This window comes from Rhipicephalus sanguineus, chromosome 4 (genome assembly GCF_013339695.2).
Source record: "Rhipicephalus sanguineus isolate Rsan-2018 chromosome 4, BIME_Rsan_1.4, whole genome shotgun sequence".
In the NCBI taxonomy this organism is placed as follows: Eukaryota; Metazoa; Arthropoda; class Arachnida; order Ixodida; family Ixodidae; genus Rhipicephalus; species Rhipicephalus sanguineus.
The window spans coordinates 31665089-31690574 of NC_051179.1; the positions used below are offsets into that span (position 1 = coordinate 31665089).

Consider the following 25486-nt stretch of genomic DNA (forward strand, 5'->3'; position numbering starts at 1 on the left):
TTTGGAAGTTGGACCCGCGTCTCTAGCAAGGCTTCGGCCCTTTCTTTTCTGACGACGCTTGCAAACGTCTGCAGAAAAGCGCTGCGAAATGCGTCCCAAGTTCGAAGAGTGGACTCCCGATTCTCGAACCAGGTCCTTGCTGCGTCTTCGAGGTAAAAGTAAACGTGACGCAGCTTGTCCTCGGAGTCCCAGTTGTTGAATGTTGAGACCCTTTCGAAAGTCTCGAGCCAGGTGTCCGGGTCTTCGAATGACGACCCGCGGAAGGTTGGCGGCTCCTTGGGCTGCCGGAGTAGGATCGGCGCAGGCTGCACGGGGTCGGTCATCGTCGCTGCGGCGGGTGTTGGGACCTTGGGCTGCCTGGTTTGTTCGGGAAGGAGCCCGTGCTCTGGCTGCAGTCCCTTCTGCCTGCGGCTTGTTCGACGATCCGGGTTCTCCTTGCCGTCGTCCTCGTCACGGCTTGGACTTGGGTCAGCGCTTCGCGGGGGCGTCCGGATCATGGAAGAAGCAGCACCTCCACCAGATGTCACGTGGTCGTGACGTCGACGAAGACAGCAGTCGGCGTTTGCAGGATGAAACTGTTTATTTGGCCGAACTTGTGGCCGGAAAATGAGAACTAGAGCTACAGCAATACAGGCTGTACAATGATAGCGGCGAACAGGGCGTCGTCCGTCGATCAACTGACAAGCGGTCAATCGCGTCGGCTTTTATACAGGCGGTATCGAACTTTCCAGCAATATCGCTGGTGGCGGCGTTATCTCTAGACAAAGCTGGAACATTCGCGCGCGGGGCGCAATCTTAACAGAACGATCTACTATAGACGTGAAGCTTCTCGAACAATGCTTCGCGGACAGCGTCGAGCGTTGATAACCGTCCCTGCCGGTCAAACCCGAATACATCAAAACAAGACAAGAAGTGGGCGTGGCAATATATATATATATATATATATATATATATATATATATATATATATATATATATACACGGTGCGGAAGTATGTCGGTTCGGGTGGGGTCAGGTGGTTGGTCTTTCTTGCTGCCAGTCGGTCAACGCAGTGACAGAACTAGTGCCTGCCGACCTCGGCCTTTTGGGAATTGGGCCTTTTCTGTTTCGTTCTCTCCTATCTATCTGTCTATCTATCTATCTATCTATCTGTCGGTCTGTTTGTCTGTATCTATCTATCTATCTATCTATCTGTCTATCTATCTAGCCGCCTACGTCTCGGCGGTCTCCTGGTCGTCTCCATAACTTGTAATATGCCAAGATTGGCGTAGCAGGGGATCAATGTATAACGAACACAATTCACTGGTCATGACATGAATAACGCAAAATACCTGTCGCGTACGTCATGAAAGCCTTTCTCTCAGTCACGTGTGGCACATACCCGAACACCAGAGTTCGTGTTATGCGGGTATGTGCCACAGGTGATACAAAGTCTCAACCAACACAGTAAGCGCGAACACACACATTGAAACGCAAGGAAAGTGATAATATTAATAATTGTTGGGCTTTTATGTCCCAAAACTACGATATGATTATGAGAGACGCCATAGCGAAGGCCTCCGGAAATTTTGACCATTGGGTGTTCTTTAACGTGTACCGAGATCGCACAGTACACGGTCATCTAGCATTTTGCTTCCATCGAAATGCGACCGCCGCGACCGGGATCGAACCTGCGACCTTCGTGTCAGCAGCCGAGCACCGTAACCGCTACGCCACCGCGGCGGACGCAAGGAAAGTGAGGAAGCTGAAGACAGAACACCCGTGGAAGACGCTCAACTACCATCCACTCGTCCAAGTGGTCCGCAACGTGGACCACGTGGATTACGCAAAAACATGAGTCAATGCTTTCTACAACAAATCTGCTGAGAGAACTAGGCCTCTCATCATTACCGGTGACTTCAACATTGATTTATCAAGACCCAACAATGATTGGTGCTTATACCGTGTGAAAGACGGCCTGGATGTGGACAGGGCATCAAAAGACCTCGCTGCCACGTCCACAACAGAAGGCATCATAGATCATTTCATCGTAAGAGGCATCCATGGATTTCCACCAGCTTCACAATATCTCGCACTTCACTACACTTAGATTCCTCATAGACGCGATCACGACGTGATCGTGACCTTCTTCAAGAACTGTCAAGAACCCCTTTACACATACACACGGGTTCGTGAAACGTGCGTGCGTTCTCCGTCATAACGGAAAAGTACTAGCATAAGAACTGTAACTGTGACTGTAACGTACGTGCAGTGCGCCTGCGCGTGGCACTCGGCTATGTATATATCTAGGGAAACTATCCTGAATGAAGCTTAGTTGCGAGTAATGCCTGTCCTGTGAATCTGTGTTCTTTCTTTGTCCTGTTCGGATTCGTGCTATCCAGTATTGAAGAATATAAGCTTACCGCGTCTGGTGTTGGCAACACCCATGTTGCTGTTGGCATCGTTACGCAACTGTAAACGACGGGTTATATAATACATATGCTACTCTCTAACATATGAGTGTACGTATACCACTTCCACATTTCTCTAGCGTCATTCCGTAACGTTTCGCTCAATGTGAAAAATTACGCCACAGTCACCATCCCGCGCATGCTTCGCATCACGTCGATTCCCACGGCAGGTGGGATCTGCCGAATTTTTTCGTTAAGCAGGCGTGCGTAGTTCGGGACGAGGTTTACCCTCTTCCCTTAATACAAACTTGACAGGAAAAGTTGGCGTACAGTTACGACGCTGAGAGTACGATTTATCTTCTTAGTAGGCGCCATGAAATCGCGCAACCCACAAGCCCAGTCCTGTTGTTGCAAAAGATATATCTAATGACGTGTAGTCTCCCGCACCCTTTTCGCATAAATCCTCTCGGGGATTCGGCTGATGGCCCGAAACGAATCGCGCTTCACGCATCGTTGCCTACCATCGAAAACTGCGGCGACGCGAATAAGATTCTTGCAAAAGATAGCATTCGTAGCATGATTTTAATAATGCCACTTGCTGAGCTTTGAAAATGTTTCGCGGTGACAAGAAAAGCGTTCCAAAGTTGTCGACTCTGTTCTTGTCAGTATATTTAATTGATTTATTCCTCCGAGTGCGAAATTTAGGAATAGTGCGACCTTGTATGCATCAAAATGTTGCGGAGGCTAATGACACCGCTGATATTTCTTGCGGAGCTCCAATTCCGGGTCTGGAGGAAGAAAAAAAAGTTAGAACGTGCCATTGCGCATTGCAATAGAAAGAAGGAGAGAAAGAAAGAAAGAAAGAAAAAAATCACAGCATATCCACGGAGTGAATGATGATGAGTGGGCGAAGCTGCGGAGGTTCATCGGTAAACCGTGAATCTTCCGTGAATTCTGCCCAGTACATCATCACCGACGTGAGATCGGGCGCGTTTATACTAAAGGTTCGATGAGTTATGACGACTTGCAGCGCACTTTAATTTTACATGTACGCTGTGAATTTTCATTGTTTAGAAAACCATTGCTTAGAAAACATCTGGCGTCTTTCGTTAAGCAGCTGGCGTCTTTTCGTTTTGCTTTAGAAACATCTGGCGTTCTTTCGTTTTGCTTTTACAAAACATCTGGCGTCTTTTGTTGGTTTATTTCATCAATCAACGGCGTTTTGAACAAAATTTTTATTGTTTAATCACGCACAGGAGAAATCTCACCAGGCACTACCTTGGAGGTAAAGAATGGCTGCTAATGGGAATGAGAGACAGAAGAAGTCGGCTTTTAGCTAACGCTGCGAATTTTTTATTGTTCAACAACGCACAGGAAAAATCTCCCACCGGCACCACCTTGCAGGTCAAAGCGTAAGACTGGTTACATACTACGCTACGAGGGACGAACGGGTGCCGCTATAAGGAGCTTCGCCCCTAAAAGAAAGAAAGAAAATAAATTAGTAGGTCAGGCACGCAAACGCCAGGTTTCGCTAGCCCCCAATTTTCCGGTAGGGAAAGGGCTTACGAATTTTTTTTCGTGTTCTTTGCTGACGCGTAAAGGCAGTATTTTGTATCGAACAACGTAGCTAAGATGTGGCCGAAGTTGCGTACCAGTCAAGTCTGATTCGGTGTGCTTTATACATAGTGACCCTTAGATGCCTCGACGCGGCCTCTTGTCTCATAGTAATGTTCGGCCGTCCCATATTGGGTACACAGGCGTCATTCGGGACACTTCTTGTGCCGGAGGGTGTGCGTGTTTGTGTGTGTGTGTGTGCATGAGGGAGGGTGGCGAGGCCGTTTGCCGTCGCGTTAGGGCTATATAGAGAAGACCCGTGGCTCGGAGGGCGACCCGCTCCCCGTCCAGGACCCCCCTGATTCAACGCGAGGCCGGATCGAGCGCCGTGATGGATGAGCGACGTCGATTGCGTCTGGACGCTATAGCCCAGGGCGGACGCGAGACCGCCACGTCTTCCACCAAAGACAAAGAAAAAGGTGGCGCGCGTTGAGGGCTTCCTAGAAGGCGTGGGAGGCTTTGACGCGGCCGTTTCTTTGTCTTTTTTCTCCGGTTCGTTGTCTCGGGATCCCTAAGCTCCTTTGGACGAGCTTTAGTCCAGCCCGCGGGGGGAATAAAGAAGGGGGGGGGAATTCCCGACGAATAGAGGCCCTGACAGAAACAAGCATTTCGGCTCGGGAAGCGAAGATGACGGCTGCTTCTCGCGCTGGTGGAAACAAGAGTGTGGCGAAAGGAGGAGTGTTGAGAAGGAGGAGGAGTGCGTGGGGGCTTTTGTTTTTGCCACGAACGAACGCTCTTTTGTTTACGAGCGCTGCTGGCATGCGCTGTCTGAGAGAAAAAAGGAAAATACTGAGGAAGGAGGACACGGGACGAACGGGAGCAACAAGCTAAATGTCTGACTTCTCTTTTCCTTTTTGCGCTGTTAGCACATAGCCTCGGGAGGGCTCCAAACGAAAATGGACGAACTCGAGAACTTTGAGCTCTCGCTGTTGCTTTCGTACGCTTCTTCAAGCATCCGTGTCCTGGCATTGCTTGTATAAGTTTCTGTTTCCCTATCGCACAAAGGCTTCGTCTTTGAGCTTACTCATCATGTCGAACTATCAGCCTATAGTCTCTTTGTAGCATCTGAAAAAAATTACGAGTTAGACGCCTTCGGAGGGATAGTGATGAACAGAAAAAACGAGAGCGCTAAATACGAGTTCAAGCGTTCCTCGCGTTTGTGACGTAGTGTATGATTCATCCTTCAAGAACATAGTGTATTGCCGGATAAGCAATACCAAATCAGAGCAATGGTACCGTTACACGTTTCAGACTTCAGATAAATGATGACTGTCTGACATCCCTCGAAGTGTTTTGTACGGCTGAAAACCTTGCTTCTGCTACGATACATGCTATGGCAGTGCCCAAATTATCGGGTGGAATTCAATAAGGTTTTAGTTTGTAAGCGCACATTGTCGTTGGCTATAGTTACATACGTAATCCCATAACCATTTAACGGTTTTTTTTCTTACGAACGATTTTTCTGCGGTAGCCTTCTCTGAGTAGGCGTCCTGGTATTCTTTATAGCTACTCTCCTGCGAGTGGTCTGTAACTTTTGAAGATTGCTTTTACAATATTTTTATTCATAGTTAGTTAGTTAGTTAGTTAGTTAGTTAGTTAGTTAGTTAGTTAGTTAGTTAGTTAGTTAGTTAGTTAGTTAGTTAGTTAGTTAGTTAGCTAGCTAGTTAGCTAGTTAGTTAGTTAGTTAGTTAGTTAGTTAGTTAGTTAGTTAGTTAGTTAGTTAGTTAGTTAGTTAGTTAGTTAGTTAGTTAGTTAGTTAGTTAGTTAGTTAGTTAGTTAGTTAGTTAGTTAGTTAGTTCCCAATCACTTTGTTTCGTCTTCCGCGTTCTCCAGAGAAGCAACTAGCCCCTTTGCCTGAGCGAGAAAGCTACAGAAGAGGCAATCGAATCATTCACGTTAACGTTACTCCCGCAAAAGAAGGGACGCAAACAACCAGACATCGTGAAGAACCGCGCAAGAAGAAATGTCTTTATTGAAGCAGCGAGAAAAAAATATATATATATAAGCGCACTGAAGAACGGGCACGATTCTTGATCGAAAAAAATATAGCGGCAAGAAAGCTTTAAACGGAATAAAACTCGTGACAGCGCTTATACGCCACCGAGCCGCTTCGAAGCCAACTCTGATCGATGCCCCGGCTTATAAGACCGAGCATCAGAGTCCGCTGAGCAGCACAAAGGACGGGAGGGTTTTGTTTGATCTTATTTTATCTCGATTTATTTCTTTCTTTCTTTCTTTCTCTCTCTCTCTCTCTCTCTCTCTCTCTCTCTCTCGAAATGCCGAAGCTCGCGACGTGACGCTTCGGTATTAGCCTTGAAGGTAGAGCGCCTATTTCGCTGAGCCCACCCTGTTGTGGCCTCCCTTATATCTTCTTTTGCTTCTATCTTATTTATTTCTCGTATCTCTCACTCTAGAAAAAAAAGTTTCTCGCCGAAGTACTTGGAAATGGCAAAAGAATTTCTTCGTGTGAAGGTGTGTATCCAGGGCGCCCAGCTGCCAAGTGCGGCGCGGCTGAGGAAGCGATTGGGTTGGCCATAATGCAATGTTGCTTCCGGCGCATTTTAAATGCACTTAGCGTTGAACGCATCCGTCCTGTATTTGTAAAGCCTTTTTTAAAGTCCGGAAGGCCCGGAAGCGATGTTGGTGCTGTAAAAATAAACAAGCAAACGAAAAAGTTACACAGCGGTGGAAAGAGCGAGGGCTAGCCCAAAGACATCGACCCTCCTCGCAACGTTTCAACTGACACGGCTTCCGAGATATAATTCTCTCCTTCCTTAAATATAATTCTTGCCTCGCGTACTGTATACATTTCCTGCGCAAGAAAACCCGCACTAAAGAAAAGGATGGGAGGCTTTGAGTGTTGGCTTCGCGAGGACTACTTGCAGGGCTTGGAAGAAAAATGCGCTACATGCTAAGTGTATACGAGAGGCCCGTAATTTATCTTTCCGAAGCACGATGCGCCTCTACATTGCTCTTTTTTTTTCCGAGTACACTACGAAAGATAAGCGTAGAACGTAGAGAACATTGCGTGGGCCGTGTACGTCTGGGACGCTAGCACGGATGATAAAGATGGGGTATGAAATTATTCCATGCGTGCGCGCGCGCGCGCACGCACACACACACACACACACACACACACACACACACACACACACACACACACACACACACACACACACACACACACACACACACACACACACACACACACTCTCTCTCTCTCTCTCTCTCTCTCTCTCTCTCTCTCTCTCTCTCTCTCTCTCTCTCTCTCTCTACGCTAACAAACACGTTTGTGCACGTTCAGTTTTAAAATTACTCTTCCGGGATTACGATTGCCGTGATCAGGCTGAGAGCGCCATGGAAAGTATATGCGCGATGCTGTAACTACAATGCTCGCTATACATATATCCGTCATGATAGCACAGTGTATATACAGTATGCTGATTTGTCTGATGCTTTCAAGAGGTCTCTGTTCGCTCGCTGGGTGTCTTAACCCTGCAGGGGCCGTGTTGTTCGAGAAACCCATTCGTTTGCTTCTGTGTATGTAGTCTCGCCTATAGCTATTCGTTCTCCCTGCTACGCACTGCAGGAATCACTATGCACAGCATACGCGAGGTTTAACCAACTTCTCCCGCGTGCACACCCCTCATGAGTGCGGCATGTCGCGCGCGCTGACAACGCCCGAGTGATCATACGTGTAAGTTTTCCTCAGCGCAGCGATATAAATTGTCCGGTAAGAGAGGCGATCTGCGGGCGCGTTGCTCGACTCTTTCGGACATGAAGCAGCATTAAAACAATCAACGAAACCAGCGGGGCTTTGCTAACGTATACACTGGGCCCGTGGCGCACGCAAGTAATGGCCGCTTCTTCGTAAGCGAACGTTTCCCAGCCGCATAAAGGCGCCGGATCGCTCGTCGTCCTTACGCCCTCCCTTCCACCTCGATCGTCAGCGCGTGCGTCCGTGCGCGCAGAAGGCATTTCCCGGCATTTCGCTAAAAGAACAACAGACGCACGCACTCGCGGCTGCCGCATGGTGCCCACGCGCGCTCCAAACCATAGGGGTTTGCCTCCCGGTCTAGCCGCCTTCGCGTCTCTCCGCTATATCTGCTAGCGGGCGTTATAGTACCTAGCGACGCAGCCCGTATAAGCCCCGGTAACGGGACTTGCGGAGCGGCTGCCGGCGCTCCTTCATCGCAGTATACCAACCCCCTCTTCCTGCTTACGAAGCCAATTACCGGTCGGTTCGCTGTTTCGGTAATTCTCTCGGAGCGTCATTAATAGCCTTTCCTGCCGCGGCGGCACCCGCCTTGCAACTACCCCCGAGGCCTGAACCCCCTCCCGCCTCCCTCCTTCCCGAATGACGGCACTGCGTATGACACCGAGCGTGCCGTGGACGACCATGACGACGATGCTGCCGAGTTGGGCCGGCTGTCGCGGCTATAAAGTGCTCGCCTCTCTCTCTCTCTCTCTCTTCCTCTCGCGTTCTCTCAGCTTACCCATATCGTTGCGCTGTGCGCTGATGTGCAGTGTCCTATAGCGCGATTGCCATGCAGCGGTGCAGGCTGGCTGGAGAGAACAAGGGGCTGGATTGTCTTTGGCTCGCTGCCACGGTGGGGCGAATTAGGACGACGTCGGTCACCGCGCCCGTCTCTTACGTCTCACTCATTTTGTGTTGTTGTCGGGTTGCCTAAGCCCGTTTATTGTTTTGTCCCTGTGCTCTCTCTCTCTCTCTTTATCCTTGGCCAGGGTTGCTGGACGGGGTCGTTCCAAACTTTCTCGGGACCATTTCGCGCGCTATATTGCGCGGATGTAAAATTGCGTCGCACTTTTTTTGTTGTTCGGTCTCTATCGTGTGCACTGTAATAACGCCGACGCATACTACCCGCTTCTTTTTTTATTTTTCTTTGATGGCGCACTAACGGTGGTGCTAACAGTTTTGTACCGTCGTTTTTCGCTAGTCGCGGCCGCCTGAAGCACCGAGTATGGGGTTTTCTTTCCTTTCTTATTTTATCTTTCACGGGATGTTTACGTGTGGTTTATTATTTTCTTCGTTGCTTGAAACCTGATCGTTTTTAAACATCGGTAGGTCTTGCTTCAAGGATAGGGATTCTGTGGAGATAATTTGCGCCTCCGCACACTTTTAATCGCCCCACGATTGTCTTTATGATGCATTGACGATATATATATATATAGATATATATATATATATATATATATATATATATATATATATATATATATATATATATATATATATATATATATATATATATATATATATATATATATATATATATATATATATATATATATATATATATTTTATCCTGTTTGGCTCGGTTAATTAAGAGACTGAACGTCGTTTTGAGAGTGCGTACTTAGAGCATTTCATTGCGCGAGCGAGTGATGTCTTTTATTGGCCCATACGGCGGCCATCACTAAATCATGACCGGAAGCCTACCTTTGGAAAGTAATGTGTACAGTCATTGCATTCTGCCACTACCAACATATGAAGCAGAAACTGCGAAGTTAACAGAGAAGCTTAAGGAGAAGTTGGGGACTGAGCAGCGAGCAATTGAACTGAAAGTGCTAGGCGTAACGGACAGGAATTATATTGGTAGAGCCAGAGCACAAACAGAAGTGGCCGATATTCTCATTTACATTGGAAAAAAAAAACAAAGAAATTGCAGGCGACCCTAATGCTTGTCTTATTTGTCTGGTATTGCCACTTGCACGTCTCGGAGGCGTTCGTGGGCTCTGGTGTATTCCTTGGGTTAACTTTGAGTTCTGCGCGCTGCCGAAACGGATCACGGAGGCCACGTAGAAAGAAGCGCGTTGTTGATATCTTCTCCGCCAGGTGCCGCAACGATCCCAGCTACTCATAAGAAGACCGTCTATCAACGAACTTCTTCGATTAATTTTCATTAATCGTCCTGACAGTTATTTGGCCCTTATCTTGAGTAAACGTATGCTCCCATATCATATGTGTCCAATATAACTCTTTAGTTTAACCAGAACTATGAATTTCGCACCAGTTTTGATTTTTTGAGAGACATTTTTTTTCTGGATATCCCGAAAACCGGAAGCAAGTGGTCGACCGGAAGTGCTTGGAAGAGAAACTAGAACGTCACTCGATGCTCGTGCAACAAGAAATCGTCGCGAACCGAGAGGTCATAGGTTCGACTCCCGTCAACGGAACTTTTTCTAGTATTTTTCTTTACCATCTGATGGCGTTTATTTTGCTGATGTACTTCCTTGACGGAAATACGTCATGAAAGTCTTGGGGAACCCGGCATAAAACACTTTCGTGTTAAAAAAATTGCAACTGAGTAGACCTTGTCAAGCGTAGTGAAGATATCTCGTTGTCTCTTAGAGTTAGAAAATAGCTAGCAAAACTGAAGCGCAATCGAGGGGAATAATACACTGGATGGGGGTATGATGGAAACGTAAAATTTCCGGGTAGGTACTTGTAATCAGCTAACGTGATACAGGGATAAAAAAAAAGGCGCCGAGAGATGCCTTCGTCCTCCTGTGTATATCAAAAGATGAAGAAGAAGAGGATCGCATTCAGCTCGAGCCCTTTTCTTTCTGAAGCCAAGTCAAGTAATGGTGATACTCTGGGAAATTAATTTTCTTTTATCTTTCCTGGCGGCCGTGAGACTGTCACGTCTTTCACCTTTCGTTGTCAGTGTGTTTTCTTGTTTATTTGTTAGTTTTTTCCCCTTTTCTAGCCGTAATCGGCAAAAGAGAGTACTACAACTTTGAGTTGCTCGAGCTGGACATTTAGAAATATACGATAAGTTATTGGGCCTTCCCAGTGTTCTGTGATCCGCGAACAATATTATCTCGTTAGCTGCCGGAATTTCTCCTTTACTCTTTCCTTCTTCATCCTTGTTTTTTTTCGCTTTATGTAACTTAAAAACCTTTACCGAGCTTCTTCAGATGTCGGGCTTACTTTCTAGCTCCTGCGAAGCGTCGTATATTGTTTCCGGCAGGCTTAAAATCCGGAATGCGTAAGATAACCGCTTTTGTCAGCTCCTTTACCAGTACTAGTCAGCATATAGTTTGCTGCGAACTTCTCAAGGGCGCCTTCAATAATATCGTGACACCCATTATCATCACAAGAGCCTTAAAAAAAAGAATGATGATGTTCAGGTCGGGCCTCTACCATTTTTCATTCGGCTCGAGTATCGCGGTCTGGTCTTTCGTAATTTAATATCGGGCTGAATTCTGTTCCCTTTATATAACGTCATCCGCGTATCTCTCTTTTAACTTTATACACGGCGAAGAAACGACTTTTCTTTTTTTTTTCAAAATTGTTTTTCTTTTAGGAGTGCGGTATAGCTGACTTGAACGGCCTATCTCTTCCTGTATGTGTGTGGTTTTTTTTTTTTTCTCACCAATGATCTACTCCGCCAGTCTTTTATTATTATTCTGTATTATTCTTTCTTGTGTTTAATGAGGCCAGCAACATCTGGCTTCGAGACTGTAGTAAGCGAGAAGACTGTGAAATCAATGCTATGCTGTCGATTGTTTCTGTGATCCCCTTTTGGTCTCGTCACAATGCTGACTACAATAGATCTAACAAAACGGGTTTAAAGGATCAACGTCTGCCCTGTCAGCACTCTTGAGTTAAGATTTCATAGTTGTGTGCTCTTCTTTTCGTCGATTGGCGAGACTTTATTGTATGTCCTTACTGTAGACGAAGGAGGTTATATAGGCTTTTCAAGTATAGCCTCTCGGTCAGCTGTCTGAAAAGAAGTCAAAAGGAGCTATATGATAACCTAACTCGACGCTGCCGTGGTTTCGAGCGTTATCCACCAGCCGCATTCTACGTGTTTATATCCCGTTAACCATGGCATTGACGGCGATTCAACGGGAAACTTCGCAACGCCTTCGCTTTATAGCTAGCTCAACGCAGTCTACTGCGCCAGTATTTTGTTTTGCTTACATTGTTCGATCGGTTAATACTAGCGCGAATGTCCTCTTCTGTATTGTTACTATAGAAAAGAAATATTGGAGTCAGTCATCGCGCGATCGCGAGCCCTGCGACGCATTGTCCGACACCTTTGACGCGTATAAGCTAATTATTCGGTCGTTTGTTGTAGACAAGCAAGGAAGAAGTGATCAGCGCAAGGCAAAATTATAGCGTGCATATATATTATGCGGGAAGTAATCTCGCGTTTTCATGCTATTCCAACCCCCCTCCCCCCTCCCTCTTTTCGAAACTAACTCGCGCTGTGACCTTCAGTGTTTTTAGTAGCACGTGCACAAAGTGACATCATTGATTCCCTTCCACACATATCCGGTTGGGCACTTACTTCCGGTTTTAAGAGTTATTCATAAAAAGTATTCTAATGAATATAAATCTGCTGTTCAGGTTCACGTTAACAGTTATATTGGATACGTATTATATCGGACCATAACTTTACTTATTATAAGAGCCAAATAACTGTCAGTATAATTAATGAAAGTTAATTGATTGAGTTCGTTGGGGGAAGGGGAAAAGCTTTATTGAAACCAGATGCGTGTGGGAATTAGGCACACGCCCGGTGCCGCAATGATCCCAACTGCTTACAATTACTCAACGAACTTCAAGGCTGGCGAGGACAAGATGTTCGTTGAGGAATTGTGAGCAGCTCGGATCGTTGCGACACCTGGCGGATCAGTTCTAAACCACGCGCTTATTTTTATGTGACCTCAGAGATGAACCTCTGAGATGTTAATTTCTGCGCATTTCGTTCAGTCCCCGCGAAGCTTTCTGATGACTTCGCATTCTTACGTGACGTTAGCGCCGCGTGGTGTATCCTAAGATGGAAGCAGAAAAAAAAGACTGCACGCGAATTGCGAACTGTGGAGTCTGGGCGTCTCTTCATGCGCGCTACTCGTCACCGACAGTCACTGTGTATCGACCATCCCGGAGGTTTCGTGCCATAGCGAATTTGTGACGGGGGTGGGGCCGTTCTTCGTGCGCTCTCGTTCGTGTGTGTGTATGACATTTCCGAGCATTGCCGTTTTTATTATTTTTTATATCTTTAATTGACTAAAGAATTTGTGATATTGACATAGCCGGCTCTGGTGCAACTTACCTGCCCATGTTTTTTTTAATATTCACTTTACAAATAAATGCCTAGTTTGTCCATCAACATGTTAAATACGAAGCTTCGTATGTGTGAAACGAAACGATATCAAAGAAACGACAAATGCTATGCTTTCCAACGTGTAAGCATCGTAATCTTCATTTTTTTTTAATTACGTGTGTGTATTGCATCGTTGTAGTAATCGGAGTTCTTTATTGGCCGTCGTTCATTCTACTGTTGCCTGTTTATCGTACGCAAGATACTCACCAATAAGCAGTGTAAACAGGAGTCTCAATTCTAGTTACTGTCGCGTATTTTAATTAGTAGTATCCTTTTTTTTTTAATTCACGTACCCTAAAGGTTCTTTCTGGGCATTGCATAGGCGCGTTGCAGTGAAACAAGTGTACAATTATTAACAGTAACGTTAATAAAGTAGACATTAATAAACATCCGCTGTCATTATCTATTGCCGGCAGCCCTCTGGTGTTGGCGCGGCCGGACTCCTTTGGGCGCTAATGTGGTGTAGCTTGAACGCGCCCGAGTCAGCGTATACCTCATTCCTGCTGGCCCGTCAACAGGCGGCTCTAACACGGTTCTTCTCTTTTCCCCTGTCTCGTTTGCAGATGCGGATGAGAGCCGTCCCGCGCTTCCCGAGAGCCTGGAGACCATCCCTAAGGCGGATTATCTCCCGACGCAGCGACATCGCTGGAATACAAATGAGGTACGCTCGCTCCAACCTTTTCTTTCCTTCGCATTCTCCACCGTACTTCCCGGGAAACTGACGTGCGTCGTCGCCTCGGCGTTCCCGGGCTCCTACGCGCCATTCCCCATTTTCGGTACTTATATATAGACCGGCCTCGTTTCTCCAAGCATCTTCTTTTTTCTTGTTGTTTTTTCTTCACCTATTTACTCCATCGGCAATCGGTCGTCGTTTGCGCGCTGTCGCGACGTCACCGTACTGGCGACGTTACACTGCTGTCTCGACGGCGGCTGCCCCAGCTGTGCGTAGCCCGAACCCGCTGCGTTGTCACTGCTGGCCCAGACAGCCGTATGATGAGCACGGCTCCCAATTTGGTCGCGCGTGGCCTGTCTCTATGTGGCGCACTTATCAGTACACGCTGTCGTCGGTTGGTCTGCTAACGCTGTGTGTTCTTTGATCTATCATCTCTCTCTCTATTTGCCACTAGCCCTACTTCTGGCGGGAATTGAGGATCCCGTAATGAGACTGCAGGGCTTCTTCTATCAGTGACTCGGGCTCTCTCGTTTTGGCGATTCTTCGGCAAACGTGGTCGTAGTAGAAAAAAAAAGTAATGACCCTCACTGGATCTATCTATTGAGCGCAGCAATGCGGGCACCGTGCTTTCCCGTGCGTTAACCGTGGGGAAATGTCTAACGCACTGCGGTGAAGCGCGCCGCGATTGTAAGGAGAGGATCGAACAAGCGCGGGATGGATGAGCGCGTTAAGAGTCTTCGCGGCAGTTATTTATGAACGCGGCCCACTCGATGCCGCGAACGTCGATAGAAACAAGGGAGAAAGTATCTGAAGTGTGTGTGTGTGTGTGTGTGTGTGTGTGTGTGTGTGTGTGTGTGTGTGTGTGTGTGTGTGTGTGTGTGTGTGTGTGTGTGTGTGTGTGTGTGTGTGTGTGTGTGTGTGTGCGTGTGTGTGCGTGCGCGTGTGCGTGCGTGCGTGCATGCGTGCGTGCGTGCCAACGGAAAGATATGGCTGTACACACTTCCGGTGCTTCTTTTTCGCAACGAACATTTACTTCCGCATTGGCACTCGTATCCGCTAATTCCTTTCTTCCTCAGTCGTGCTCTCGCGTCCACACGAGTGTGGCTTTTCAATGGCTGACCGTGCATGAGAGTCAATCTATCAGGCCGCCACAGGGACAGCTAAACAAGTCGATGGGTTAATTTTTTTATGCAGCTTGTATTCGTAGTGGCGTGCGTATTTTTCTTTCTCTCGGCCTCCCTTGAACCTTCTCTCACTCTCTCTCTCTTTGGCGGAGAAGGGAGTTGTTGGTAGTGAGCATCTTCTTTATCATCCTCATGTTTCTTTCGCCGTACACACAACATAAACTGAGCAAAAACGAAAATCTCTCGTAACATAATAATCGTTATGCTGTCTTCGAATTGCTGCCTTTGTTATCGTTACGTAGTTATCGTAATGGCGTCACTGCCATCTTTGTCCTACCATCCTCGTCGTCGTTTTTCTAACCTTTATTATTACTGCTATCATCTAATAACTGCTTGTTTCTGTGAAACTAGCTGTGGTACTGTGGTTATGGCGTTCAGCTACTGACCTGAAAGTCACGGATTCAATACCGCCTGCCGGCGGTCGCAAATCATTGGAAGCGAAATGCTAGAGACTCGTATGTTTAGATTTAGGTGCTGGTTAAAGAACCCCAGATGGTCAAAATTTCCGGCGCCTTCCACTACGACGTCCCTCATAATCATATCGTGGTTTTCGTACGTAAAACGCCGTTATTATTGCGCTATTTACAGCGCCGCCGCCGCCGCGACGGCAGCAAACGGCGACACGATTGTCTGAATATAAATAACGTAGGTTCGATTCCACCTAGCAGCGAAAAACTCTTTATAGTTTATAGAGACGGTAGATATATGGGAGTACTTGAAGAAAGATAGAAAAAGAACGCTTACAAGCCGCGGCAGCAGAGGGCTACAGATGCCTAGTCGCAGTTCTTACGAGCAAGAAACTTACAACAACGACTGTAGTATTGGCAACAAGTATCATCATTTGCTATAGTCAACAGTGATTGTTTCCATGTGCTCAAACATTCACACTTTTCTTCTGAGTTTGCGATACCCGAACTGTTTCATTCTCTATCTGGGAAGACGCGCACGCGAAACAGTCCTCATGAGGTATCGCCGCAGGACTTCCTCTATCTGATCAACTTTCTTAGCGCAAAGTTGCGAAACGTACAGGACACGATAGAAATTTGATCACGTTTAACCGACTTGCTCCTTTTCAGGTTTTCCGTTCTCTATCTCCGTGTTTTTTTTTTTTTTTTTTTTCCGAACCTTATTCCATCGCCGCCTCGGAGAGACATCACCATTCACGCTGACGTGCGCGCGGTGCGCGCACTAAGGTCGTTGGGTCGTCGAGAATCGTCGCCGACGAAGACGACTCGACCCTGCCGTCGCACCGGAACGACATCGAACACGTCCCGGGAGCCGCGTCTTTGTGCGCAGGTCCGCTTCTTGAGCACGATCGCGGCCGTCCCGTTCCATTTCCAAGACACGGATCGTAAGACCTTATAGAAGCGGGCCACCCGTCTCGATTCCCTCTCTTCATTCCACTCGTCGCGGCAATTGCCGAGAAGGGAATACCGAGTGACCACGGGCGGCGGTCTCTCTGCGAGAGCCACTTAGGCCGCACGTCAACAGGACGGCTAGAAGAGAGCTCTTACCGTCAAAACGAAAAAGGAGATAAAGAAAAAAAAAGAGAAAAAATGGAAGGTTCCTCGTATCTGCACTTCTTGCCCGTCGTTCCTATACGGCTTTCAGTGCATCGGAGGATCGAGCGATCCTTCCTCCGGTCTTCGGTGACTGGTAGCTGTCATGACTTCTCCCGCACGATCGAGGAAGCTCTGGCGTGTTGGCAGCCGTAACTTCGTCAAGTTGCTCTCCGAGCCTGCCGCACTTGTACGCGTCCGTTTCTGCATGTAGATTTACTCTGGCTCGTATATATAACGGGGCTGCACGTGTGTGTGCCTCGAGAGGTGTTTTATTTTTCCTTTTTTTTTTCTTCCACTTCGTCGTCCTTTCTTTTTTAAGGGGTAAAGCGAATTCTGGCGCCTCTCTGCGGAATAAACAGTCGTGGAGTGGAACTGTCGAATGAAGACCTCAATAGAATTATCTATCTATCTATCTATCTATCTATCTATCTATCTATCTATCTATCTATCTATCTATCTATCTATCTATCTATCTATCTATCTATCTATCTATCTATCTATCTATCTATCTATCTATCTATCTATCTATCTATCTATCTATCTATCTATCTATCTGTCTGTCTGTCTGTCTGTCTGTCTGTCTGTCTGTCTGTCTGTCTGTCTGTCCTTTCTTCTTTCTTTCTTTCTTTCTTTCTTTCTTTCTTTCTTTCTTTCTTTCTTTCTTTCTTTCTTTCTTTCTTTCTCTCTCTCTCTCTCTCTCTCCTGCAGTCGTCGTACTTTTTTCCTGTTTCTTCCGCGTAACTTCCGCCTCCTTCCTGCAGCAGAATTCCCTTTTTTTTTCGTAGCGCTCACGTTCGCAGTAAAAAAGTCGTCTTTAAGTGCTCGCGTTTACCGCTTGCTTGTATTGTATCTTCAATGGAGGCGAAAATGTTTGAGGCCCGTGTACTTAGATTTAGGTGCATGTTAAAGAACCCCAGGTGGCCGAAATTTTCGGAGCCCTCCACTATACGGCGTGCTCAATCATATCGTGGTTTTGGGACGCTAAACCCCAACAGTTATTATTATTGAATTGGATGGTCGGTCTGGAGCTTCTAATGAGCGGACTGCTCCGGACGGGAGCCCCTTCGATCTCTCTGGTTACGTTGTATTCCATCGTCGACCGTCTGACCTCTCGCGCTTCTCTTATTTCCCCGCTTTTTGTTTGACAAATGCTGCGGCGATGTTGCCACCATGCCCATCGTGTAGTCTTGCCTCGGAACGCGCAGAAAAAGGCCAACACTAACGTCTTAGACAATGTTCACAAAGCTCTCTCTCTCTCTCTCTCTTCTATATATATATATATATATATATATATATATATATATATATATATATATATATATATATATATACGCAAACTAACGGGACACAGAAGGGGAACACAAACAAGCGCAGTACTGAAACTTGGATTTATTCACAGAGGATAATATATACCAGAAAAACACAAAGGGAAAAAGAAATACAGGAGGGAAGGTCCCATCATAATCAAGTGTCGTTCAGAAACGAGATATCACAATCCAAAAGCGATATAGAAGGTGAGCTGAAACAACTATCCATATCCTCTTTTATTAAAAAGGCTTCCGCAATCTCCCTATAGTTTTTGTGTCACGATGGGCGTATAAAACAGACGTGCGCGAAAATTCAGGTACGCAACCACACTTTTTGCAATGGGCGGACAAATGTAAACCCGGACAAATTGTTCCCCTTCTGTGTCCCTTTAGTTTGTGCTGCTATTATTCCAGTGTGAACCTATACCAACTAGCTCGTCTTTCAATCCTTCTGTAATCAACAGATGCTCAGGCGGATGTATGCCAGCCTAACGTCGCCTGCTGCAACACCACCACCACGACCACCACCATCCGCACCATTCGTTCTCAGTCATCTGAGTGGATCGCTTTCTTCCTCATGCTTTTCCGTCTCGGATGTATCTGTCTCATCAACATCCTCATCCTCCTCTTCTTTCTTCTTCTTCTTCTCTTTCCTGTTTCTCCTCGGGATCTTCGCGGCCGGGCTCTCTCGTGGAGCTCCACTTTTCGTCGCGCTGCGCGCGTAACCGGTCGACCCCCATGGCACGGCACACAGACCGCTCTTCTTATTTCCGAGAGTGACGACGGAGGCCGGTGCAAGGCCGTCTCTTCCATCGGTTATCTGGAAACAGCTGCGGTGACACTCTATGAGGCCCCACAGCGATCGACCCACCGAGCAACCGTCCAGCAAGGCCTCGCCGAGAGAGATGCGGAGCGACGGGTGTAGCGTTGCGCCTGCGTCTTCGCCGGCAGCGACCATTGCTTGTTTCTAAGTAATGGGCTTTCTTCGCCGGTTTCGACGCCCTCCGAAGCTTTCTCCCTCTCCCCTTCCCCGCTATTAACCCTCTCCCCTTACTTCATTTTGTTCTGCGTTGATGGCACGTGTCACTTCTGCGAGAGCGATCCTTCTTTTTCGGGGAACCTCTGTCCTTCCGTATGTCATCTTACGCTTCTTCGTGTCGGTATCTTTCGTTAACTCCATACAGGGCAAAGCAACAAGTCTGGCCTAAGAAGAATAAGGCGCCGAGGTAAAAGAAGTGAGGAATGGGGGGGGGGGGGGGAGTGGCGTGACACGAAGAAAAATGAATGCGCCTAGTCCGCATTTTTTGTAATAACGACACCCTCTCGTGTTCCTTCTCTGGATACCGCGTTGCTGCTTTCCTTTCAAGCTTTTTCATGTTCTGCACGCACGTGCGCTCGCCGTGTTCACCCCTGTATTCCGCCTCCTTTCTAGCGCGTGTCCTTTTCATTCTTCCGTCGCACATCTTCCGCGCCGTAGGAGCAGCTCCTTGTGGCGGTGACAGGATATCAAAGGCAGCGTCCTCGCGTCGTGAAAACGCCGCGTAATCTGCGCGAGACAGTGCGCGTATGGAGGCGCGTCTGTATCCCTCCTCCATTTCTTGCTCTTCTCTTTTACTGCGCTCGGTTTTTTTTAATTGCGCGGCCGCGTTATAAGCGTTACAGCTAGAGCGTTAGAGGACGACGCCCGGCAGATGCTGGAGCGTAACGCTTAAATAATATGTCACGGGTCTACGCACGCTGCTCGCTGCTCGAGTGCGCGGAAGCAGTTAGCCTTACGCGGAAGTACGAATGATTTTTTTACGCAGTTTCCTCTTTAGTTTTTCGGGCGTCATCTTCTTTATTGGCAATAAGGATAAGGCGTTTTTCGCTTGTTTGAACAGTGCGTACGTTTTGTTTTTGATGCGAGGCGGTGGGGAGCCGCCTCTCCGGCATTATTTACGTTGAATCGCAGTGGTTGTGGTTTCTTTTCTACAGATGATCTGGCACACGGCGTTAGCATGAGCGTAGCGTAGCGTTAGCGGCGACAACGACATGAGCCCGGATTCTTCGTGGTGAATTATTACGCCGTTGAGCGTTAGTTCTATATATCTTAACTGGAATATCGCCAAATTAATTTGCGAGTTGCTATTTATTTATTTATTTATTTATTTATTTATTTATTTATTTAGGTGTCTATTGTTTGAGTTTAACAATACGTTCTTTTCCCCCTCTCTATGTTGATGATAGGAACTGTATTTGCAAACGACCAGACGACTGTGCCTTTTTTGCGATTAATGAAAGTCTGCAGCCTTACGACCGTGTGGGGTTTTTGAGAGCGATGGTGTACGCCCATCGGTGTTACTTCTGTGGACGTTAAGGTATAAAAGCTGTATTCTCACAAAGCCATACGCACATTGCCTCGAATTCAGTGCTTCACTTTGGTTTTATGACATCCAAGATAATTTTTTTTTAAACTATAACTGCGCCATGACTGTAGCATTCGCAGTGAGACCTGTTTCCCGTAAGCTTACACTGATGATTTGGCCTGGTGCGTCTTTGTACAGGCACATCTATATGACGTAAAACAGCGTCAGTCATATTATTACCAGCGTTCGTTTTCAAAGGAAGCCTTTGTTGTGCAACTACTCGCGCCATTGCATAACCTATAGAAGGATGTTAATGTGACGTAGCAGCACACAAGCACCGCTTTGTACTTAGAAAAGGGAGCAGACAGCCTCGCCTGCATCCCGAGGAACCCATGGTACGGTGAATGAATGGCTTGTTTATCGTGAGTCACGAGGCCTCGCGAGATTTGGCGAGCGCTGACGATACTTCTCGAGACCTTGTCGGCGGCGGCGTCGTCAATATGAATGATGAAAAAAAACTTTGAAATGTCGGTCAAAAGTCACGTGATGTTCAAGTAAATTAAATTTGTGTCCGTTGGCGTGCCAAAAGTCCCATTACCTCAGTGTCACATGACGTCATCAATGACGTAAAAAGTCATCAACATTTTGTGACGTCATCTGGTGACGTTTTGAAACGACGTGACGTCGTGACGTCAAAGCAGCCCTGGGGCTATCTGAGATGCGCCGTAGTCCAAAACACGGAATTAACTTTGGCGACCTGGGGTTACCTAACATCCAGATTAAGATGATGCAGCATTTCATTTTTATTTTGTTTTATAGTTTTTATTTTATTTTTTTGCAGTACGCTCCCACGAGAAGGCGACACCCGTTGTCTGTAATCTAACCCACAACTTCCTACACAACAGCAAGTGGCTGCAGGCGCAGCGAGCTTGGGTTCTCAGAAAATTTAATTGAAACTTATCCGAAAGTACTCTTTTTGTACTCAAAGTCTCTTCGCGCAAAGCACGGTCTAAGTTCACAGAAACGAAAACAGAGAAAAGCTTAAAAGGCGGCATTAGCGTTGAATGACGGTCGCACATTGAAAAGGGATTCGGTCTGAAAACGCGGTGAACCGTAGAAAAACGCTCAATGAAAAGAAAGAACGTAAACGTATACTGCTAGCGGCCCAGCAGTTGTAGTGGTACGTCTCCGCGGCTCGTGCGAGTTTGGACGTTAATCAAAGTATCGCTCACTCGACGCTGGCAGGGTGATCGGTTTCTCGTTAGCGCTGTAACGAACCCCCGCCACCGCCGCTTCAGTGCGACTGACGTCGGGAACGATGGAACGGCACCCTGCCGAGGAACACCGTGCACGGTCATTAGTGTTCCCCTTTTGTTTCTCGCGCGCACACTTGTGCCGATTATGTTATATACTTGACCCGGCTCCCTTTGTTTCCGTCGTTACCTATATAGAACCCTCAGTCGATGTCCGATACCGTTTGACCCCATTTCTATGCTTGTATCTTTTTTTCTTTCTTTCTTACTACTTCGTCCGAGCTAAGTTCTCAGTTTTGTGTCAGCTCAGCAGGGGCGCGCATTTATCTCGAAACTACACATTTCCGTTACCCGGTCTCCCTTTTTTAGCCCGTTCTCTCTCTCTCTCTTTCTCTTTCTCTCTCCGCGGGTTTCTTCCTGGCGTGAACCTCACCGTTATTTTGTTTTTCTCCCATGCTTCGTTCAATATAGAAGTCATTTTGTATAGCGAGAATGTCTGTTATTACGTCGTCGCCTCATCCGAGCCCTCCCCGGTACATCTCATAACGGTGCAGCATAGCGCGGGCGATCACACGCCAAGCGCGCTTGACGAATGAGTTAAGAATTTGGAGGATGCTTGATCTTCGCCTTGAAGAGTGGAACGCGATGGCGTAATCGGGTCCTGTTCGCATCGCCTTCTCAATCGCCAGCCTGCCTTCGTTTCTCGTTGGACACTTCAACCGTGCCGTGAGGAAAGGAGCGTCTGTGCGAGTTACGTTGGCTGTTGGAACTATCCAAGAATGGCCTACGGCAAGTACAGTTGCGAAGCGCCCACTACGCTATAATTCTTCATTTGGCAAATTTGCGAAGTATCCACTACGCGTCCGTAAGGCAACACGCGAACCTACGCATCTGCTCAATTAATTTTGCTCATTCTGATGATCACATATGTCTGAGCGCTTTGTGATGGGTTGAGCCTTTAAACCACTCACTAGTGGAATTCACTTGTTTTGACTCCTGGTGCGATTATAAGCTTTTGCCACGCAATATTATATGCGCTAAGGGCAGCCCTCGCACTGCATGACAGTCATATAGTGTTTTTTCCTAAACAATTTCAAGCACGGGCGTGGCTCTGTGGCAGAACACCTCCTTGTCACGCAGACGTCCTGGGTTGAATTCCCAGTAGAATCGAAGATATTTGTTTTCTTTATTTGCATCTATGTCGAATTTTCGCTCACGGACAACGCTTATTTTTCGCTCACAACCAAAGACGCTGACGCCGGCACCGACACCGCAATTGCTGCTAAACGAGCTCCCTAACGCTATCGTGTTAAAATAAATTAAAATTCTCTTGTGCCCGGGTCCGATAACTGAACTTTTGATGGTTTTGTGGCGAATGCGTTTTTGCGATGTTCCCATGAGCTCGCAAGTCGGGTAAAGATAAGGGATCGTCGCCACTATCGCTGTGTTAGTTTTCGTGGACCGCTTACATATACGTGCGTCAAGTTTGTAATGCAGCGAAGCCACTTCACGCATGCAACTTTTAGGGATTGAGAGAAAGGAAACAAAAGGTTAACGAGATACACGTCCGGCTTATTGAGCTCAATTCTAAGAATAATCAAAACAGAGAGAGCGCGAAAGCGTTAGTGGCATGCAAACGTGAAGATGCGTACCAAGGCTGTAAACGTTCTGAGCTTCCAGCAGAATAAATATAATCTCCGTTCTGACTCGCGGCATTTCGCGTTCCATCCCATCGGCTTGCTGCTTTCCAACGTTTATTGACGCGCAATCAGGCCTGCTTCGTTAGCCGGCATGATCGAAGCACGCGCGACTGTAGCTGCTGCTATTCCCTATTTCTAATTTTTATTATTTCCTGTTTCCTTTCCTCTCTCTTTCCTTTTATCATGCTTTCCTGTATCTGTTCCCTCCTCCCGAAATGTCAGGCACGCATTGTGCCCCTATATGTGGCAGTTGTCAGCCTGCTCCCTCCCTATATTCTGTGTGTCCTCGCTGTATGTGTTTACATATCAAATAACACCGATAATAATTCTACAGCATAAACAATCAGATAACATATGTTCTTTTCTCATTTGTTTGTTTGTTTGTTTGTTTGTTTTCGTATCGTCCTTTTATTTCTTAACGCCATGCCGGAGAAAGAGCCAAATTATTGCGTGTCACGACCCCCACAACCTTCCAACTAATGAAATACATCCTCGCCCCGTGCCTCCTTTCTGCAAAACGGGGGGGGGGGGGGGGGGGGAGCACCGCAGGCATTAGGTCGCGCAGCACGGCGTCTCAATCAAGGGTGCGCGGCTGGCCAGGAGAATACGAAGCAGCTCGCTTCCCACCGCCTTTTTATTTATGCCTTATCTCGGCGCGTTAGATCAATGCGGCCCGACCAGGGACCGCTGGTTAAAGCAATGACCGGAAGGCGATAACTTTACTGGCGAAGAAAAATAGCGACAGGGCCGCTAAGAATAAGAGGAGGGGGTGGTGGGGAGGGGGCTCACCAAGCAAGTAAGAAAAAGGGCTGGGAGTTGTTAAGAGGAGCCCAAGGAGGGCGTTGCTGCGCTGTTCGGGCTCGATGTGAATGGTGCAAACTCTCTGCTTTCTTTCCAATCTTCTCGCCCGCCCATCCAAGAAGGCTGCTTCCTCGGGCGACGGTAATGAGCTTCTATATCCAGATTCTCAACCCTGTGCCTTTCTGTACAGGTCCATCGATTCCAGATAGCCCTCGCGGGCTTATCGTTCTTCGTGTTCTTTTCTTCTTTTTGATTCCACTAATATTTGTTTTTGTCCAATTGTCTCGTACCTCGGGATTCTATAGTGTTCACCGTCACGTCCTCGACGCCCACCGCTCACTCACTCACGTTTCTTAATTATTTATTTCGGGGCTGCGCTCAAGGCTTTTCGGTAAGCGGCCTTAGGCAGGACTGATTGCGAAACGGTAGAATGTATAGAAGAAAACAACGCAACCACAAAGAAGGGAATGAATGAATCACTGCAAAGAACGTAGCTAGAAATTTCCCAAATCGGTAATGCGTGGCGTGAAAGACGTGACAACGAAAAAAAGAATAAGAAGAGAAAAGCCGATCAATAACAGTTTAGTAAAAGTATGGCGTCACGTAACGGGAATTAGCGGTTTAACCGCTCTTTAATATTGCGTCAGAAGGCCGTTCAATTGTTACTGAGCGTCTACCGACATTGGTCTGTGTAAACGCCTGTAATGGGGAGTCCCGTCTGTTTTTTTTTCCCCTTCTCTTTGTAACCCTTAGTTTCTCAATTCCTGTGCACCTTAGCAAACGAGAATCTAGGATCCGGAGCCTCCATCCATTCTCTTTCTCTCTTTGTCTCTCATTTTAGTGTATTGTATAAAAGGGAATGTCACGTGGTTCTACTACGCAGTGGATACAGTGACTTTGCATGCAATTGAAGTATGCTGGTGCCGTATACAACAGAAAGAAAAAGAAAGCTATAAATAAGTCATCATCGTGGTCGTCATCAACGTGACTACGCCCACTGCAGGGCAAAGGCATCTCCCATGTTTTGCCAATCAACCCGGTCCTGTGCTTAGAAATGAATCACAGACGTAAATAATTCAATGTCAGTTCGAACATATTGTAGTTGTTATAGCTACAGAGCTGCCTCAGGTCAGTGCCACGTAGCAAATAAGAAATATAACTGAACAAACGCGCTGGTGTTGGAAAAAGAAAAATAAAAGCTCACGCATGTTCTTGAAGTGCAGGTGAGTTCACATTGCGACGTGTCCTCCCCAGGCAAGTCGTTCCGGCGTTATATCGCTCGAGGTAAGAAATGGCCTTGCGTAATGGGACGGTCGGACATACATAGGCCGTTTCATATGGCTGGGATGATCACGACTCCCAAGAAAAAAAAAATAGAAGTAGAGATGGTAGGCTTCTTTTTATAGTCTCTTCTTCTCTTTCAAAGCTACGAAACCTCTCTTCTGTAGATTTCTTTTGTTTTCAGTTCCTCGCCAACTATTGGGTGCCTTGAATAGATAGGAGGAACGCGAACACGG

General features: G+C 47.0%; 1 protein-coding gene across 1 annotated transcript in view; it reads left to right on the forward strand.

Moving 5' to 3' along the window:
* Positions 1–25486, forward strand: part of LOC119391122 (calmodulin-binding transcription activator 2) — a 509376-nt gene that overhangs the window by 334807 nt on the left and 149083 nt on the right. The window contains exon 3 of the mRNA XM_037658797.2: positions 13708–13805. Within this exon, the coding sequence (XP_037514725.1) occupies positions 13708–13805 (98 nt within the window). The remainder of the gene's footprint in view (positions 1–13707; positions 13806–25486) is intronic.